This window comes from Lipophrys pholis (assembly GCF_963383615.2).
Source record: "Lipophrys pholis genome assembly, chromosome: 22".
NCBI lineage: Eukaryota > Metazoa > Chordata > Actinopteri > Blenniiformes > Blenniidae > Lipophrys > Lipophrys pholis.
The window spans coordinates 12447304-12468137 of record NC_137644.1 but is presented as its reverse complement, the minus strand read 5'-3'; the positions used below and the strand labels follow the sequence as shown (position 1 = coordinate 12468137).

The window sequence follows — 20834 nt, the reverse complement described above, 5'->3', positions numbered from 1 at the left end:
CGCACATTGGCGCTCGATTGAGGACAAGGAAAACATTTGATTTCAGGGATGTTACGCGACGCTTCCCTGCCTCTGGGCCGAGATGAAGCACTTTGATGTATAACCGTGAAGGCGCGTGCATTTCTGCTGGCTTTCATATGCATTTTGAATGTGCATTCAAGTGAGGGTGCACACATCTGTTCAGGCTAAAGGAAAACTACATTCACAATACATATGGAGCCGCAGTCCAGCTGGGATTCAGAGGCGTGAAAGCGAATGCAGCCGAACATATGGCCTCGGCTTGACATTTCCTGTCCGTGTGAACTCTTGCTGACTCCCTTTAAAATGTCACAATGTGACCCGTGGTAAACGTGTGAATGGGCTCGCATGAGAGAGAATAGGTTCTACTTTGCCTCCCTAAAACTCTTTATTGAGACAGCAATGGAGCAAAATAATACAGAACTTCCAGTACATCCTGTCGATTAAGTGAGGTTGTCAATTTGTGGGGAGCCTTTCCGAAGAAGCGAGGTGGAGCAGGAGCTAATGGAATAAAGACTTTTTTTTACTCATCAGTCATTCCAAAAAAAGCCTCTGCTCATTGCATCATCTCACTATACTTTCTAATACATGCCTCACCTCCTCCTGTTTAATGTTAAATCTTATGCAACCACGCACGCACCCTCCCAAGTTGTAATGTACGGGCTGCACAATAGCATGCCGAATGAATATTCATAAGTTAACTTGTAGGTTAGAAATGATCCACAGGTTAATAAGGGACTGGAAATTGCTCATTACATGCTGTGAAGTTGGATAATGCCTGGAGCAGATGCTGAGATCAAAATACGCGAACATGTATGCACGGGCCTCCAGACACTAGGCCCCATTCCACATTAGGAGAGAGTTCAAAGCTATCTTGGGTGTTATGTCATTATCAACCCTTTCATACTGCATTTCGTCTGAACATCAAAGCAAACATAGTTCACTATCTGCATTCTACAATATGATCAGAACTTAATGCTCAAGAGGGAACATTAGAACAGATTTAACCAATGTGGCGTCAGGCAGTTACACAAAAAAAAAAACAGTCCTCGATTATTTTTTTTTTGCTATACAAACAGCATAACTGAACCGTCGCCAGCTACGTCTCTCAAAGCACCGTCATGTAAAGATAATATCGCCACATACTCTATTGCCTTCGCTGTATGAAAGCAGATGATTGCAGGCGATACCATATTGTCTTGCTTTATACTCCTACATTAAGGGATCAAATGTTTAAATCCAATCTTGGAGGGTCTTTTTCTGTGAGTAAATAGACAGTAATCTTCTTTTTGATACGCTGTGCAGGGCTCCGAGTTCATCACACGCATTCCACTCAACGTCTATTTATAGTTTCACATCTACAGAAAACTTACTGTCTGGACTGAAGAGCAGTAGGCAATGTTTTTTTTCTCTTTGTTTTCCCCCTCTCAAAAGCAAATTATAACATAGGCCATAAATGCTGACAATATTGACCGACAGTAGAGCCCTGGTTTTTGAAAAATGCTATGAGAGTGGGCATTTTTATGACTTTGGCCTCATCCGTTTTATTGTGCAGTACGTTAGGTTTACTACACGGGTACTCTCTATTTCCCTATCACATGTATTAAAATCAGAGCCTGGCTGGCGCCTTGTTTTATTTGAGTGCAAAGACGCCATCTGACACAATGGTTTAAAGACAATATACAAGACATGCCAGTAAAACAGGCTGAAAATAAACCAAATAAACCAGTGGGTTTTACTGGTTTTGCTGCACACATGGAGGTTTTTTTTTTTTTATGCTTAATGCACTCGGGGGGGAAATGGCGAGCTTATGGAAAACCAAGCATGCCAAATAAAGATATCCAACAAGCAGATGGTTGATTCAATTGTGTCTGGATTTATATGCACGTGGGTTCGTTCATGCTTCCTGTTGTCTGTTGAAGCAGGATGTGTTTTACATGCTTGTAAACCCAGAATATTGGTTGTAATGACTGTCATTAGATTAAAAAAACTGTTGAATAATGAAAGAGCTCAGCTTGTAAGAAGAGTTAAAGTCTAAAGATCTATCCATCTTCTATAATGCTTAATCCTGTGCAGGGTTATGGGACGTTGGAGCCAATCCCAGCTAAATATGGGTGAGGTCAGGATACACGTAAACAGCTTTCCAAGTCAAACACAGAGAGACAACCAATGGCACACACTCACATTCACACCTAGGGGCAATTTAGGGTCACTAATTAACCTCATATGCATGTTTATTTTACTGTGGGAGAAAACCGCAGTACCAGGGGGACACCCATGTTTATCTATGGTGTCAAAGGGGCAAATCACAGAAGTCTTTATGTCAATATGAGAAGTGTGAAGCAGGCATGTGTTCAGTTCTCAACAATTCCAGGTATCCTACACAATCTATAGGTATTCCAGCATCCTGCATTAGTTTGATTAACGTATCTTCAGTTTCGAAGGTTATAGGAAGAATTGCAGAAGTTATCAATTAATCCCTGATAAAGAAACACTATTTTTACAGATATCCTGCTGTTGGTTTTACTCATTACATGTTTCATTTATTGTTAGTTATGTCTTTGAATAAATATTCATAGCAAGAACGCTTGTGGGTTCAAATCCAGGCCTGGCCTCTTTGCGAGGAATGTTTTTTCTTTAAGGTTCTCTTGTTTACTCCAACAGTCTAAAAACATTCATGTGAGGTTAATGATGAGTCTCATTGAGTGTGAGACAAGACAGGGCATGAGGGCATTTGTGAACACTTGTGCTGTATATTGAAAGTGATTCCACTTGCAGTCACTGATTTGTGTCTTGAATGATTCTGAGACAATACGTTTCATCTGACAGGGCGAGTTGGCAATAAACATTCAAACACTGAGGGGCTTTGTGCTGTACCTTGCTGCCTCCAATGAGGCCCATGGCGCTCTGTAGCTGCTTGTGTTGATTCCTGCCTTTGGGGGACCAGGGTGTGGGTAGACCTGTTGTGATGGTGGTGGTTGAGGAGGTGGGACTGATGTTGGTGGTGGTGTTGGTAGGTGGATTTTGGCTGTCTGTCATGGGGGTCATCAAAGCTCTCCATAGTGCAAGAGTGTCGAGGGGGACCCTTGTCGCGTCATAGAGCCTGAGGGGAGAGAGGGAGAGGGGAAGGTGGCATGGTTATCAAGCTGGAAGGATGATTTCAGTTTTGTTCTTCGTCCAGATTTAGACACAGTCACACCACCAACACCACCACTATTATTGCATTTGCTTTAATAAGGTGTCTTGGAAACGTGCCTGTTTGGATTTGCCCAAACCTGGAAAGCTGTGATGTGTGTGTCCTTGTGAAAAAGGGAAACATGCTTTGTTCCCGTGTTAAATATAGAGGCGTGGGAGTGAATCAGACTCAGACTGTTTCTGCGTAACAGTAGACCACATGCAAACTGAATTAAAACAATACTTTCACTTCTACCGAGTACATTCCAATCATCAATTTGTTAAACAGTGATCGTGAACAAGATGGGCAATAATGATTACACAAACAAAAACAATCCATTCCATTTCTATTACAGATTTTTGTGATGTTCTTCTGCCTGAATTTTACCTTCACTACAACAATGGTAATATTATTCAATCATTGCCGAGCACTTTGTTTTGAGCCAGTGGTTTTAGTGAGCTGTGAAATAGCAGGAAAACTCTCCTTTTAACCCATCCTTGGTTTATCAGTTTAAACAAAGACACATATCAAAATGGTGAAAGAATCCCAGCACCTGTGAACATAAACATATTATCACGTGACAAAAGACAGAAATTCAACCAAAACGAATTACTTGGTGGGAGACAAAACATGTATGGTATGAAAGTTAAGGGTGCAGTGTGGTTTCAGCTCTGTGAGGGGGAGCTCATCCTCCCATACTTTGTAAACCCTTGTTTTAGACTAAAATAACCAAACAACTGTTGGACGGATTACCATATAATGTGATGCCGGCTTTCATGGTCCTGAGAGAATGGAGCTTGTTGACTTGTTGACTTTTCACTGCGGCAGAGATATGATAAAATTTTGTACCACCTGCTGTTAGCCCAACACTATGTATATGCCAATTCTCTAGAAGTAAACAATATAAATCAATTTGAGATCTCTGCTAACTAATGGCAGAGAAGAAAACATCTGCTTGATGCTTCTGTCAGTCGGGAAAACTCCACCACCATTTTAAGGATTAATTTCTATCTCACAATGATTACTGGAAAGATTTTGTGTGATCTGGCTTCACGTTATTGTTGTCACATGATTTGCACTTTACCATAAAAAATACAAATCAAATATTCCCAGAGCAAAACAAAACAAATGAAATGAACAATCGAAAAGCTGGTGTACTCCCTGTGTCCCTATTTTACCTAGCTTTAACTTTGGATTACAAAAAAAATTCTTAAATTACCCCACAAAAAAAAAAGAAAATAAATGGAACAAAGCAAGCCATGTCTAATGGACTTATACAACTGTGAATAGCTATTGTGAGTCCATTTCCCAAGTTGCATTCAAAAAATGATAAAATAACCAAAAAACACCCTGCAAAACTGAACAAAACAAAAACTCCTTGTGAGCTTGTTTTTCCAAGTAATATCCACAAAAATGAACTAAAGCAGACCACAAAATAAAACAAGACAAATCCAAATTGTGAAAGGCCAAATATTTCTTTTGGAGGGTGAAAAAGCAAGTCAAACTGACATTTTTTTCAAGACAATATCACCTGACAACATGTCCCATTCATTTTGGAGACTTTGAATTGACGTCTTATTTCCTTGCAGTTCTTAAAGACAAAATAATCAATTTATCAGAAAAAACTTTGCCTCCTCTTAAGTTGCCACATTTCTATCAAACTCCATTTTAATGGATTTAAACCCAGTTAAAATGCTACATTTGGATGGTAAACATGTTGACGACATCCTTTTTGTGACTGTACATGTTCCCGTCACGACACTGTTTCTAAAATGGTACCTCCGAAACAATGAACTTGAAAATGCTTCAGGTAAGATGCCGTAGATTGATGAGTGATGGAGAAAATGTTTTTCAAAAACATTTAGCTGGATATACGAGTGGAAATCTACTATGCTCCTCAGCAGATGCATTATCAGGACGCATAAAACAGGGCCGCTTTTCATCTTCAGGGCCTGGAAAGCAGACATTTAGGAGAAACATGCTGTTCTGAGAACAGAAGTAATACACCGCATTTACACTTGTGTGCGTGCGTGCGTGCACGTGTGTGTGGTGTGCATGTTTCGTCCTTGCCTGCGTGTATTTGCTGTTCCCTGCTTGTTGGAATAAACACGCAGCTCTTGTAACTTGGAGCCACTCACAGTGCAAAAAGAAAGCCGGCCATCAGTCCCTGCGTTATGAATTCAATTACCATTTTTGGCCACATGGAACTTTTGGAGCTGAGCTCTGTGTTGACACTCGGGCAGGTAGGGGCCTCCTGCACTGGCTGCAGAGACTTTAAGTTTAACAAGAACACTCACTTAGCCGATAAATCAAGCAAGCACTAAGGCTGTTAATAAGAACTTTGGAAGACAGCCTCTCTCATCCTTCAAGTCGGTTTCACCCGCCTCCCTCGCCGCAAACAGTCCCAACATCTTTCCACACTTCCCAAAATGGTAGACTTAGTATTTTCCAAGCCAAGGCAATGTGCTGACTTGGCTCTCTGCAGGAGGAAGCTGGCAGACGGGTCTAATGGTTAGCAGCAACAGGGTTTCTTTCTCTTCCTCCCTTTTCTCTTTGCCTGTTTGGGGTGGCCAAGCAGCTGTCTTCTTAGTGGTGATTCTGTCCAACCCACTGTTGGATGTGCCTGGAGGGCCCAGAGGGATCAATTACCAAAGCCGGTACCGACCCAGAACCACTGGGGGAGGGGTTGGGGGGAGGACAAAGTGTTGGTGGGAGCGCTGGGGGACCCCATCAGGCTCAGCCGGAGCTGGATCCCGAAGACGGCAAGGAGGGGAAGAAAGGGAAAGGAAAGATGGGGGAGGGATGGGAGAATGCTGGGGGAGGCCCTCAGCACTCGCTTACAGACCCCGATCGAAGGAGCTTTTTCATACTCGGCTGAACACATGCTGTCACTGGCAGAAGTATAAACGCGTAAATACTCTGGAAGCTCACAGAGAGGCACAGACTGGCCCGGGGATTGTCTGGTGCAAACTGTCCCCCTTGTAGAGAAAGGACATCTATGTGAGGATGAAAACAGGCTCCAACTCTATGCACGCACACAAATGCACACGAGGACATGTAGCACCTACACTGTTCATCAAACATACATGCATGTGAGCTCATAAGATCCAATATTATCTTTTACTCAGTAGAGATTCTCTCCTCTTCTCTTCTGTTTGTCTCCGCTCTCTCCGCTCTCAGCGGTGAAAATGTCTTGATCACAGTAATCACAGTCTTTCTCTCAGTAGGTGCCACTTCTACTCGTAGCACTCTATTCACAGCCTAAATACTCCAATCAGGGTCCACCGAATGGAGCATTTGATTAAGATCCAGTTTGACATTTAAGATTTTTTTTTTTAATTTTTCGATTTTGCCATTCAGTTGTTTTGGAACTATCCTCCATATATTAAATAGCTGTTTTCTTCAATGTCTGAACATTTCAGTCTGTTGTATTATCACAGGTCAGACAAGGTTCTTAGCACTCTCCATGACAACAGAGGTTCTCTTTAGCGACACACTGTGTGCTCGTCGATTGAAAATATGGGCTGTACTTCATTGGTTGCTGGGTAAATAGTAAAGAAAAAAAAACAACCCTTGACAGGTTTGTCTTGGTGTGTAATTATAACTTGGTGAAAGAACGGTGACTTCTGAAAGGAATGCCCGTTTCCATTAATTTAGCGGGCACTCAGTGAACGACTTGACAAGAGCAACTGCCTGACGTGAAGCAACTGAAAATGACTCGGTGTTTCACCGAGCTTTACATCTAACCGGCTCAATTCTCTTTCCACTGTCTTTCAGTCACACTCTCCTCTCTCGCTCCCTCTCCTCTCGTGCAGCGTTTCTCTCCTTGTTTTGAATTGTTCGTCTTATCAGTCTGTCACAAAAGCCGCCAGATAACCCGGGGTGATTTTTGCTTTTCTCCTCTTAACAGCAGCACTTCGCTCTGCCTCTTTCTCACCGAGCTCCCCCGCGTCGACGCACGCAGAGAGAGATGGCTCCTTGGCGCTTTTTCATCTGCCAGTCTAAAATGGTGGAGGGCACAACGCAGAGCATCCTCATCTCCGGAGAGAGACAGCAGCACGCCTTTTCACTGAGAAAAGGAGGTATAGGCGATGACTGCTGAGAAGACATATCGTTTTGCGAAAAGAGAGAACACCGTGCAAAGGCAGCAAAAGCAGCGTTTGACTGTGATAAAATGTAGATAAAGTTATTTAGCGTCGTGGAGGGCAGGAAATATCGCAGGATCCCACTGCTGCAAAAAAATGTTTTTATCAGTCGATTCTTTCATATGATCTTCCCAGGAACAACATTATACAGATTTAATCTCTGAGTTAAAGAAATTGGTTTCCTGTTTGTTGGCATGAGAAGCTAAATGTAGATGTATTAGTCATTGTTATATTCTGAGACATTCCTACATACAGATTTGGGGGTGAAATCAGTTCATTCAGATGTAGTTTGTTTTCTTTTTCTTTTTTTTTAAATTACAGCTTACAGTGATGCAGCAATTTGATACCCAGCCTACCTGTATCTGTCAACCTTTCTATTTTAACACATATGCAGGTCACACTGGTAGGACTGTCTGATGCTTAAACAAGCATGATGTTTAGACTGCACATACTGGGTAAAACCGTCTGATTATTTCCAGCAGACCATATCTTATATAAAACAAAAACAAAGCTGTGTGAGTTTCGTAGATGTTGATTTAAGTATCCATCAGTGTGTCCACCAATGTTTGACTTCAGGGTGGTGTAGTGTTTAATCGCTCTCGTGTCACAGTGAGATGGTCATGGGTTCAAATACTGGCTGGGCCTTTCTGTGTGGAGTTTGCATGTTCTCCTTGTGTACAAATACTGTGACTCAACTTTCTTGATGATAATAAAGTACATAGAGACATTGGCTAATTGCTTCAATAATGGATAATTGCAAAGCTCAAGTTCCTCAGCCAGTTACTTTAATTCATCTACCTAATCCATCTATGATTAACACAGGAGAGTTGCTCAAAGTATTTTTCAGTCTGTTTCAAAAGACACACCTGCTGACTGGAACTGTGCCTTCCATCAGCAATTGTTGATTTGCATAGAGCTCATAGAGGTTAAAAGTCTCAAAGACTTCAGGCATTCACCACTTCTTCTTCTCATTAGGAGCCCCCAAGAGAGACAATAAAATATGTCAAGACGTGCACAGTTCTGTGAGGAAGAGAGGTCAGGTCTGATACTACCTGAGGAGCATGGCTGATATACTGCTGCAAGAGAGGGTTTGACTGGTCATCCACTTATATTTTAAACATGCCCATCCATCCATCCATCTTTTAATTTTTTTATTTATCTATTTTCTAAAAAAATAAAATAAAATTATAGTCCAAAAGAAAATTAGCACAAACACTTTACACTAAGCTTGTTTTTCTAGATTTGAAGTCAATGTTGCTCTTGCGTCAGGTCCGCGTGACTCTTGAGCCAATCCCAGCTGGCTAAGGTTACACCACGCACAGATCACCAAACACAGAGAAAGACAATCACACACACACATACACACCTACAGGCAGTCTACAGATACCAAATCTACCCAGCATACAACAACAAACACAAAGGGAGAACACGAGACTGTACAGGAAAACCCTTGGACCCGGATTCCAACCAACTGTGAAGCAACGACTGTTGCATTGTCCTACCCCCATGCATTTATCATTTACTGTTACATTTAAAACCTTGGGAGATTGATAAGGCTCATTTCAGGACTTTAATTTTCTATTTGGTCAATCCTTCAGAGGAGAAACTTGTCACTGCATCAGAGAGGAGCTTGATGCTGAAATAAATGACGTGCGATAGCTTTGCAATCCCACCTCAACTTGACATGTGTACTTTGTAGCTGCGGTTGTTGTGCGCTGCTGCTAAAAGTAACCCCACTCAAAACGTCACTGTCAACAATAAGCAATGCACATATCAATCTTCATATATTTCTCCTCTGTAGCTGGCCTTGGAGAAATCCATACTGTGTTTTGTTATTGACAGGAACAACTGTGTAGTCTTCAAAGAGAAGGGTCAGACGAAGATAAATAGATGCCCGGAGAGAAGGAGAGAGAGTAAGAGAGAGACAAGGAGGAAAGAAGTTGTGGCAGAAGAGGAAGAGAAGGAGAAAGCGAAAAGAAAAGTACCTTGAATATAAATGAAAAGGAAGCGAGCGGAGAAAAAACAAGCAGACGAGGAAGACATTTTTAGCCAAAAGCGCATCAAGCATCTACCGCGGCGATGAGTGACATGCTGTAGGTTGGAGGGAGGACACGTAGCAGGCAACTAATCTGTCTCGCAACTCACAGCGAGCCTTGTTGCCAAGTAAAGGTAGATGGGAGGTCAGCGGTGTCATCCCGAACAACAATCTCTCTCTGTTTGACAGAGAAAACACAAACTCTCAAACATTTGACCAATACACGCAAACTGCCTCCTGACATTTGTCCAAAATAGCCCTTTATGGGGCTACGGGGCTGAGTCAGATTGACTTGGCTTAGTCAAGCGCCCCGAGGGATATGTCTGTTTGTCTGCATTGATGTTTTCGCACAAACACCTGACAGACAGGTCGGACATGCTCATTGGACTGTGCATAGCCAGCAGTCATCCTTAGGCAATATTGGGGTGGCTGTAGTTTGGGTTTAACCTTGAAAAGCCTTAGGGAAGGGGCCATTTGTTCAAAGTTAACCAGAGGGAGGCTGGGGAGTAAATTGTTTGTTTTGTTTTTGGAGGGCGATTCTCCCTTGGGCCTGCAGATAACAAGAGATTTATGTCACTTTTACTTGGCAGAATCGGCTTTAACCTTTAACGCCTGCGGGCAATTTCAGGTTATATGCACCAGCTGTGAAGTAATATTCTAAATCTTCCTGAGTTTCCTCGGCCTCACCCCGAGACTGAAGAGAGCACTCACATTGGGCCGGACAATCCATCATGTAAATGAACATTTTGAGAAAGAATTTTAAACAATGACCCGAGTCTGCTTGTTGCCAGTTATTAGACTCCTTGACGGCTTAAACACACATGAGTACACGCGGACCGCCACAGATGAGTGCGCATAGCCGTCCAGCCATTTGACGAGCTGTCACCCAGTTTAAAGTAGCCAATGAAGCAGGCAAGAAATACCTGTCACATCCTGCATATTGTCAGCGTGAGCTGGCGAGAGCCACTTTTGACTGACGTCAAAGGCGGGATGTGAAATGTAACATGTAGGCCGAGGCGTACCGGACAGGAAACAGGGAGGCGCATTCGCAGCTATGAATATGAGAACACTCACAAACCCACACGTAGTCATGAGTGAGAGTGTGTGCATGTGAGGACACACGTACATTGGATCTATTATCATTGAAAACCACGGCGGGCACCGTATTTGCATACCTGACACTTTGCAACGCACATGAAAGCTCCATACCGTGTCAAATATAATAAATGGATCCAGCTACAACATACTGTATGCTCCCTCATGAGCATGGGTGTTGGCTATTTGTCTGCCCCGATAACAAATTAGGTCTGAGGTGGCGCATGTAGCCACTGTCAACTCGGGCCTCCACAACCAGGTTAATATTAGGGGTTTGTGTCAGAGCACTGAGGGACACGCATGACTCACACGACAGTGAGAGCACAGGGGCAGAAGCTGAGTGATCGCAGAGCGTATCACCTCGGCTCAGCATTCAGTGTGTCTTTCCGCAGTGTGCTCGTGTGTGTGTTTGTCTTTCAGCGGGGATGCATAAACAACTTAGTCAGCTGATGACTAAATCATGACAGATGCATTAATGATGCCCCACCGGTCCTCGGTGCTCACCCATTGACATTCACAGGGCAGCTGTGTTGTGTGTGCGTGTGTCGTGCATGTTGTGTAACATGTTACTCCACACAGGCCCTTTTAATTGCGGCAGTATAGACTGTGCATAGAAGTGGAGGAGCAGCAGTGTTTATGTGACTTGTAAAGTGGGCGCGGAGGGGGGGAAACAGCGGGAGGGCGGCGTTGAGGAGGGGCCGGGGTACGTTGAATAGAGATATAGAGATGCGGAAGATGGGACAAGTGAATGACTGGGCGGCTTCTTAGCCAGTACGATCCATGGCCACCCATCTGCTGCCGTCATTAACATTAGGAGCGGCCCTAATACAAGCTGATTGCGGCGAAGTAAACAAAGTGTGTTCGGTTCTGTGGCGATGAGCTGAAGATCAGGAGGGCGGGAGATGTTTTAAGGGGATTGCGAAGTGAATGTCACTGGTTTTTCTGCGGTTGTCAGTGCACTTGTGGCCGACCGTGTGAAAGCCAGGGCGAGTGCAGAGAGTATTTAGCTGGAGTGGGAGCTTAATGGAGCACTGGAAATCATGTTTTCACAACACGACGACCAAAATAGGCACAAATTCCAACAATGTACGGAATTAATTCGTAAATGACAATAAGTTGCTGGCAGGTATCACGTTAATTCACTATAAATGGGATGAAAATATATGTTTCCAGATTGTAAAATATATAGACAATTAGAAAAAAGAAAAAAGAAGATTTACTGTACAAGTAATCAAATTACACAAATGTGCACATTTAAAAAAAAAAAACTCATTTCCAACACGCCATGAGGCAACTTAGTTTTGAATCGGAAAGTCAATAATTGCCTCAGAAAAAAACAACAACACTGAACTCTCTGTGAATAAATATGGAAACAGGAAGTCTTGACATTCAACCATTATGGGTGTAACTTGATCACTCTTGAATTATTCAAACATCCGCAGCTTTAATATTGATCACTGTTACCTTCAGCTGCTCGGGTCCTTTCACCGTAACTCCAGATGATGCTCGGGGTTAATACAAGTGACGGTTTCACAAACATAAAAAGAGATGTTTACTTGTAGGGAGTAACTGATTGATCGTCAGCAGAATAAATAGTACATATTGGGTAAGTTGGGGATAGTATAGCTATTAGTTTTTTTCCCTCTCTGAACATGTCAATATTTTCACATGAAAAGAAGAAAAACACACGCACACACGCACACAATTGTGTTTTCACAAGATAATTCCAAAAAGAGAGTTGATCTAAGATTTAAAATAAATAAATAAAGCTTTAATATTTCATCATAGTTGTTTTAAATGTTCTAAAATTCTACTTTTTAACAATGTATAAGTAATATTTCAGATTTTAAGGTCATCTTTGCTTTTTCCTATTCAGGTACATTTATAGGATATATGTTTTTGTTTTTTTGTTGTATTTTTTTTTACAAATTTCTCCTCACATTCCATCATATTGATGACGATAGATGAAGATGAAGATAGAACTCTTTTGGTGGAGACACGAAGAAAAGATTAAACACAAACTTACATCTGACATGTTTTCGTATGAAGTCAAACAAACACGTTGCTTTTGTAATGTAATGAGTTAGATTCTTATGATTGTTAGATTCTTAAGGCCAAAATGAAATAAAGACTAAGTGGAGTATGTCTAGACTTTTTTCTTTTTTTTTTGTGTGTGTGTGTTTGTAGGTTTTTATTAAGTTTGACAAATTTTAAGGACAATACCACACAAGGTTGTTGTTGGCTTTATTGTGTGAATTCATTTTTGCTTGCAGCCTCCCACTAAACCATCTAATCTAACGAAATTTAATGCAAATATCATTTAAAGAAGCCCTGATTTTACTCTTTAACGTTTAATTAATCCACTGCCCAAAAATGTAGCCTGGTGTTGTTTTTCATTGCACACGTGTCGGCGAGTGAGTGGCGCATTCACCCCGCAGGGGGCTCGAAGAGAGCCTGAACTCACCGTGGTGGTTTTGACTCGGCCTCCAGGCTGTGTACAAGTCCAGCCAGATTTATTGACTAACAGGTCACAGCCTTCATCCTCCAAACATGGCACCATCTCGCACCACTGCTTTTTCCGAACAATGCCAGCTGCGGAGACACGGGAGAGAAAGGGAAAGATTAGAAAGGCAAAGAAAAAGGGAGAAATAACCAGATGAGGAGGAATGGCAGATATAAGAGCAGAGATGTCACGATTAATAAAACAGAGCGGATTGTTTGATGACTGATGGAGATATACAGAGATTAAAAAATGCCTGAAAAAGACACATGTGGAGGACAGAAAAAATACGCAGAAATACATATGAATGGAATGAAAAAAGATGGAGAGGTTGGAAAGAGAGACGAGAGTTGCAGGTAGATGAAGAGCAATGGAGTAAATAGACAATTGAGAGGTGGGAGAGCAGAGGATGACGCTGAGAGATGAGGGGGAATCAGACAGATGGAGAGAAGTGAAGAGAGCTGTGATCACTCAGGTAAATATGATCAAACATCACAAATGTTATTGAGAAGATTTAGCTGCTTTGTTGTCATCTGCAACATTTCAAGCAGCATGAAGAGTTTTGTACGAGCTGAGCATGAGCTCCTCCCAACAGGATGGGAGAAGAAGAAGAAGAAGTGGAATACAGTTTGAAAAATCTGGGACGATCGACACAATTTTGTCATAACTGCATGTAGTAATCTGTACTTTTCTGCTCGTCTCAACCTGCCATACTATACTGAAGTTCCACATTTCAGTTGGAGAGTTTCTGCATATCCCAGAAGAAGCCCCTCAGGCTTCCGCATGCCACTCGCACTGGCTGCATTTATAGACAGTGATATGACAATGCCGATAAATATGGTGACGATCAAACGGTTCCCTGTCAAGTCAAAGAAGCCATTTCTGCAGCTGCAGTGTCATTTCTCTGTTTGAGTCATGTTTTCAGCTTCTGTGTCGATTTTGATGCTGGGGAGGGTGAAACCAGCCATTTGAACCATTCCACTCCTGCTTCCTTTACTGGGGTTTTTGCAATAATCTTAATTGTGTAGATGGGTTTCAAGGGACTCGCCTGGTGGGGTGCTGCAGAATTACAGCAGATGCTATTTCCTGGTATAATTTGCTCTTTCTTCAGTCATGATAAAATAGAATTGTGGGATAAAACTAAAGATAATTAGTGTTCTTTCCTCATAGCAAGAAGGGCGCAGGTACTGACCAGGCCATACTGTGTGGAATTTTGCATGTTCTCCCATGCAAGATTTTTTTTGATGTGTGGATTCCAACCCAACAACTGTAATATAGTATAGCACAATATTATACATATAGAAAATACGACTTGGACTGGAGCAGATTTGATGCAGCTGGCTATAGGTACTGTGCATATGGAAATGAACCAGAGCTCAAAACTATAGTTATCATATTAATATAGTAGTTGCATTATCACACATAAAGAGGCACGATTTGACAAAAAGATACAACTTTGTTAAAAAAAAAATGTTTACCCCTGTGCTCCGTTCAACATATTTCAGTAAAAATGTAAAGTCAGCATCTACATACAGTAGCTGCATTGGAGGAAGACAAGTAGATAAACAGAAGAATAAAAGTAACAGATAATTGGCTGAAACCTTCATTTTTTTTCCAGTTCATGAAAAATTATGTCTTTTCTATATCTGCTTAGTCATCTCAGGATAGCGGGAAGCTGGAAACTCTGGGTAAAAGCCAATAACACAGAGATATTCATACCTACAAGCAATTTAAAGTCCCAGCTTTCCCTGACAGTCATTTATTGGGATTGTTGGACGACACAGGTGCACCTGGAGAAATCAGGAAGATTGGGCAAACTCCAGATGGAAAGACCCCAGAATCAAACCAGGGTCTTCTCACAGTGCTGCCAGGGGACTAATCCACCAATACCAATACACCAATGCACTCCATTAGAGCAATAACCAGTCAGGTATAGAAAATGAGATGTGATGTCTGCAGGTGACTGTGAAAAGCAAATCCGGAGCAGACTGATCATTAACAGCAAGTGTCAAAGGATCACAAATTTGCATTAAAGCCCAGCCTGTGCACTAGATTACATAATAACAGCTGGAATGAAGGTATTACTCAAACCGTGAAAACAATATTCAAGCCACTTCTGCGACATTAAAACCCCCCTGAGGAGATTTCACTGTAAACAAACATAATTTTTGGTAAACAAATATAATTGTGTGCAACGAAAAGTGCGGCGGGGAAGATCGTGGCTGCTGGGGAAAACGACAGAAAATACGTGAAAAGTGAATTTAAGGCCCATTATAGTATAAAAGCGGGAACATGATGTGCTTCTTGGTGTAATACAAAGCCCCTCTAAAGATTAGGTATCTAATCACAGCATGGTGTCCCAAGTTGACGTGCAATCTTCACAAATCAAGAAGTTTTGTATGAAAAAAAAAAAAAAAAAAAGTATTAAAAGATAAAATCCAAGAAGCCGACATGTCTGCCAGTACATGCAAAGCAGAGAGATGGAGGAAGACAAAGAGGTGAGCGAAGATAGGATAGGGAGTGGAAACAAAGTGCATCTGGATAAGTTTCTTGACCATTACATGATAAACACGATAAACAAAAAAGGATACATGAATATATGTTCATATCCATACACATTTATGGATGGAAAATAGCATCCTTTAATGGATATCAGTGAAATCCGGCATGAATTATGTGGTATACATACATCATATCTTTCACGGCCTTTCTGGCTGTCTTATAAAACATGTGGAAATTGTGCTCACCTCCATATCTACGTATGAATTTGCTCTAAGGGCACCTTCAGTAGCTGTCAAAACCTTGCATGTAGATCATCAGTGGGCTCGACACTCAATGCTAATATCTGCTTGCCATAAACAATATCTATATGGCGATCAATCCATGAAATATGTATACCTTCTCGAGCACTGTATGGGTAAACGCGAGCGTGAAACTGACAACGATGTAAAGCATTATTATTGTTGAGTGCAGTTCCTGCTGACATGCTATCCGAGGTTGAAATACTCAGTGACACTGTACGTTGCCTCAAGGCTGGCGGCAAACAATATAAAGTCTATTTAACTTGTATATTTCCTCACTTTGGGGACAAAGTTACACAAGGGGAGGAAGGCAATTTCAAGCAGCTCAAACATATGAAAACTATTGAAAGTTGTCAGTGTGCGTAAATTACCGCCTTCCCTTGGTGTTTTCTGGTAAGATGCATTTCAAAAGTTATCGTTGCGGTTTGCCTATTAAACAGTCCACAAGCTGTTTACTTCAAGATATGCTAAGTACCTTTTTAGGCCCAGTTTGCCTCTCTGTGCCGCTTTGACTTTGCCCTCTACATCTGACAATACTACCAAACAAAGGGACAGTGTAAAGTATGTGAACTTTAACCACTGTAGTAATAGGAAAATATGCAGAATAAGAAAAGTATTTAATTTTAAATACACTTTTGTGCATCCTTTACCAGGTATTCAAGCCAATATAGATTCATGAACTATCCAAAACAAACGTTTTTGCCACGATATAATTATTCAGTAAATGTAAGTGTTTCACAAGTATCGACTACCAGAGGGAGTGGTTATTTCCCCATATGATGTCATGAAGGGAAAACCACTGCTTGAGCACACATTCGCTACAAAGGTGGAGCCAGCAAGTGAGGGAAATCAGAGATTTTCTTCACTTCTGCAGGCATATATTACTACTAAAAAAAAACCTAACACGGGACCTTTAATTGAATTGTAGAACATCTATTTTGCCAGAGATGCACACATAAACGTTCCTCACTGTTAGGATGCTGCGCTGAGCACCCTGTTGGTCTGTTTGTCAAAGCAAACGTTCAAAGTGCTTTTAATTTGAATCAGAAAAACAAACCATGAACCTACAAAATGTTGAATAGATGGCCTCTATCTATGAGCAAATGTTAGCAGTTACAGACACGTCAGAAAAGATGACATTCCATAGAAAGAAATTGTGTTTCAACGCTATTGCACAAGCTTTTTAAACCTCAAAAACAATTCGGGTAAGCAGTCAATTCGAAGTTCCTATCTGTTAAATACAGAGCTACAGGCGGCAGACTGCTAACATGTCTCATCATGTATACTGGAAACAAATGGAAACAGAACATCCTGGCTCTGCTCCACTACTGTGTGACTCACAACCGTTTTCCAGCCAACAAGTAGTCACATAATCCCACATCAGCAGGGACAAATTGTAATGGTTTTACAGAAAAGGGAAATTATATTGTACCACATATTGCTTTAAGCTTCAGAAGGCACGTGTGCGATTCTGTTCCCCTTCAAAACGAGCGCGATTAGCTGCCCACCCCTTTGTTTTTATTGTTTGAGGTTCAATGAGCTGACTTCAAATTGACCACACTATTTTGTTTTTCACAATGCTACTCGAAAGATTTACTAAACTCTCTTTAGAATTGAATGGATAGTAATGTCACAGTGAAGCGCGACAACAAATCTCTTTCAGCCAGATTGTTTTCTTCATCCCAAAAGTTAGACTCCTGAAGTTTAAAAAAAAAAAGAGTCTATATTCCATCTATTGTGACTGTTTTGTTCTGACTCCACTGGACCTCCTTTTTTTTCCCATCTTCTTGCAACAGTTTTACAGCAGTTTCCTTTTTTCTGATTTGTACTCAGGCTTTTGTGGGAATTTGTTCTCACAAGACATGTGAGATAGGCCAGAGCCAAAAGGAAATATTCAATTTTATGGAAATCCAAAGGAAAAGGGTTTTAACTCTTCAACTCCAACCAGCGCTACCTCAGTAGTATTAAATGTGGTCAAGAGAAAAGGGTGTAAAGCAGGATTTGTAAATGAAAAAAGGAAGCAAGACAACAGATTGAAAAAATATATAGAACATAATGAAAACACGCCATTCATTAAAGTGAACGTAATAAAAATGCTTGTCAAGTTGTGATAGCTTGAGGTCTGCGCAGTGTTTTCAAGAGTATTTCTCTGTTTTCCCCTTTAGTTATTTAATCCGTTACCACAGATTTACCTAATGAATGTTGTCAGCAAGGTCACTTATACAACTCACTAACGGGCTTTGTTTCGCTTCAGAATTACCATCCAGTGGGGTGACCCTCAGCTGATGAAGATGTATCACGATGCCGGGTAAACATCAGCAAGTAGCGACTGAATACTGGCGTGTGTGCGTGTGTGTGTGTGTGTGTGTGGGTGTGTGTGTGTGTGTGTGTGTGTGTGTGTGTGTGTGTGTGTGTGTGTGTGTGAGAGCAGGCGCGCATATGAGTGGTCTTCCCTGTATCTGCCACAAATGTCATTTTTGACAGCAAGAAGTATAAAACAGCTCCATCAGTGATGACATTTGGGAGATAAGCTATCACAACAGTGTCAGATGAATGACGTAATGTGATTTAATAGTGGAAACGCGCAGACATTTCAGATCCACAGTAAAGTTTTATAGCTCATTTAGATCAGGGGTGTCAAACACAAGGCCCGTGGGCCAAAACAGGCCGGCAAGAGGCTCCAATCTGGCCCGCCAAACCACCACGGAAATTCAAAGAATTTTATTTATTTATTTATTTATTTACAAATTTCTAAAGAGTAGCAGACAAAGCACAACACTGGGACCCGAGATGAGATATTGATGAGGTTGCCATGAAAGCGAGCAAAGTAGCATTAGCCGCAAAGCCATGCCGTCAGGGTGAGTTTGTGAAAACGTGCATAACGGGGACGTTTGTTGGGAATTTTCACTGTATTTTGTAGAAGAAGGCATCATGGAAAAATTGGCTTTATGTTGAGATTGTAGTCATTTTTGGGCGTAATTGTCTGGTCTTAATAAAAATATAGACTTTTTCATTACATACACGTTGCGTTACAATAAAGGGAAACTTTAATGTTTAACTTCCAGTTAAGATTTAAAGGTTAGCATGGTACTATTTAACAGTCTGCAGGTAAAAAAGAAAAACATCAAAATAAGTAAAGCAAAAAAGTTTTTTAGTGCTGGCACACTCATATATGCTTTACATGTTCTTAATAAAAAGTGTTGCTTGTTAGATGGTGGAGGCGAATCCACTCAAGATGCTGAAACAGCGACAGAAAGCACAATAGCATCCCAGATGTCAACGACTACTGGCTGAAAATGTCTTAAAAATCTAAAAAGCAAGTTATAAAGTGTAGTAATTGGTATATTTGTACAGTGCAGCCGTTTCAGCAAAGTTACTGAAACTACCTGGTGTTAAGTGATCGCCCACGAAAGCCAGTAATGCCTCATGGCTTTCAACAAATTAGGCCAAATTCTTCAGGTTGTCATTTTAAAGAAAGTTTTAAAAGTTCATTGCTTTAACGGTGGAGGGGGAAGAGCAGAGAGGGTTGGTGGCTCGGGTTGGAGAAATGTTTGTGGCTGAACCTTTGTGATTTGTGCCGCACACCTGAAGGGGATTGCTGATATATACTGAGCTCACTCAGTGTGCATTATTTCCTATTTGATCACCTCCTGATTAAGTTCATCCCACTTTTTTGCTCTGGATTTCTACCCGTTTTTTTTTGTTGTTTTTTTTTTCATTTCAGAAGAGAAGAAAATTAACAACTTTAACCAAATGTCCATCTTCATCATCACTGAAAAAGCAGGTGTAGCCAGTAATAAATGCCTGATCATCAACATGGTTTTCAACAAATTAGGTTAAAGTCTTCAGGTCATCATTTCAATTCTTTTTTTTTTTTTTTGAAAGTTATTTGCTTCAGAGCCACTGAAAACATTTTTAAAAAAATTTAAAATGAGTGAAACATTCCTAAAACTTTCTAATTTCCCTTCAGTATGATGTAGATCTTGCTCAAACCTCGGACTAGGAGCGAGACGGTGAACAATAACACAAGGCTCCCAGGTGTACAAAGAAAAATATCAAGTCAAAGTGAATGAGTGCTTGTGATCCATTTTCCCCCTTGACGTGTTTAGCGGAGCTTAATTTCACGATTGTAAAACACTAAAATGTGTTTTCATGAGTTCAATTTTGACACCGGTAAGCCATACTTCGGTGTGTGATATCTGACGACGGTGGTAAAAAGTTTGGTCCTCTCTTCCGGAGTTGGTTTCATCTGTAGTTAACGCGGATTCACAGCCAGAGCAATCCAACAGTGACCCAGTTTCACTGCAAAATACCCAAAGTGTCAGAATTGTGGGGAACTTCTCCAACTACTTCAGCAGCATCAGTTTCCCCCCCAGTGTCCATCTGTGCACACAGTATTTCACAAAACCCTTCCATTTTTAGCACGTTTGAGATAAATAACATGAGTAAATAATACTTTTACAACACATAAAGCTTGTATGTGTCCTGAGCCACAGTTTGAGAAACATGCCGCTTTAATATTCACATTTAAGGAATCCTGAGACATGGAGAAGCGCAGTAGTGGTGTATGAAATATTTTAGAAAAAAAAAACAAGTGAAGCCATCATCTGCTGCTTGACTGCATTCTGAATTGGATAGACTGCAGTTTTCAGAGCGTGTCATATGACTGATAGGTTTGTTTACATTGCTTGGGGCTTCATTGCCGACAGTGTGATGGAAAACACATCTGCATATGCTCGCACTCTGATTGTAAAGAACTGTAATTACTATAAAAGGAGGGTGGACATTATTCCCACAGCTGACTGGTCCAATAGCAGTGATTCATCATTGGAGTAATAAGAAACCGTGAAGACATGTTAAGACTCGGCCCCGATCCGTCACATTTGGTCTCGCGCCACTAACTAAACTCATCTCCCAGCAACATCTTGGCTCACAGTGGCACTATCTGTTACTATTTGACCATATCACTGCTGTGCTGCTGGTGTGAGGGCACTGGCTTATGTTGAAACTTATTAGATTTGAGGGTGATATGAAATCAAAAAAACATCCCACACATGCAGGCCCG

General features: G+C 41.2%; 2 protein-coding genes across 2 annotated transcripts in view; one reads left to right on the top strand and one right to left on the bottom strand.

Annotated features, from left to right (window-relative positions):
• Nucleotides 1-20834, bottom strand: part of tafa5a (TAFA chemokine like family member 5a) — a 103350-nt gene that overhangs the window by 3721 nt on the left and 78795 nt on the right. The window contains exons 3-4 of the mRNA XM_080492435.1: nt 12933-13060; nt 2896-3121 (exon numbers count right to left, since the gene is read on the bottom strand). Of these exons, the coding sequence (XP_080348561.1) occupies nt 3113-3121; nt 12933-13060 (137 nt within the window). The 3' untranslated portion in view covers nt 2896-3112. The remainder of the gene's footprint in view (nt 1-2895; nt 3122-12932; nt 13061-20834) is intronic.
• The window catches only part of LOC308127407 (uncharacterized protein), a 246529-nt gene that overhangs the window by 191655 nt on the left and 34040 nt on the right, over nt 1-20834 (top strand). The gene's annotated exons all lie outside the window — the stretch shown is intronic.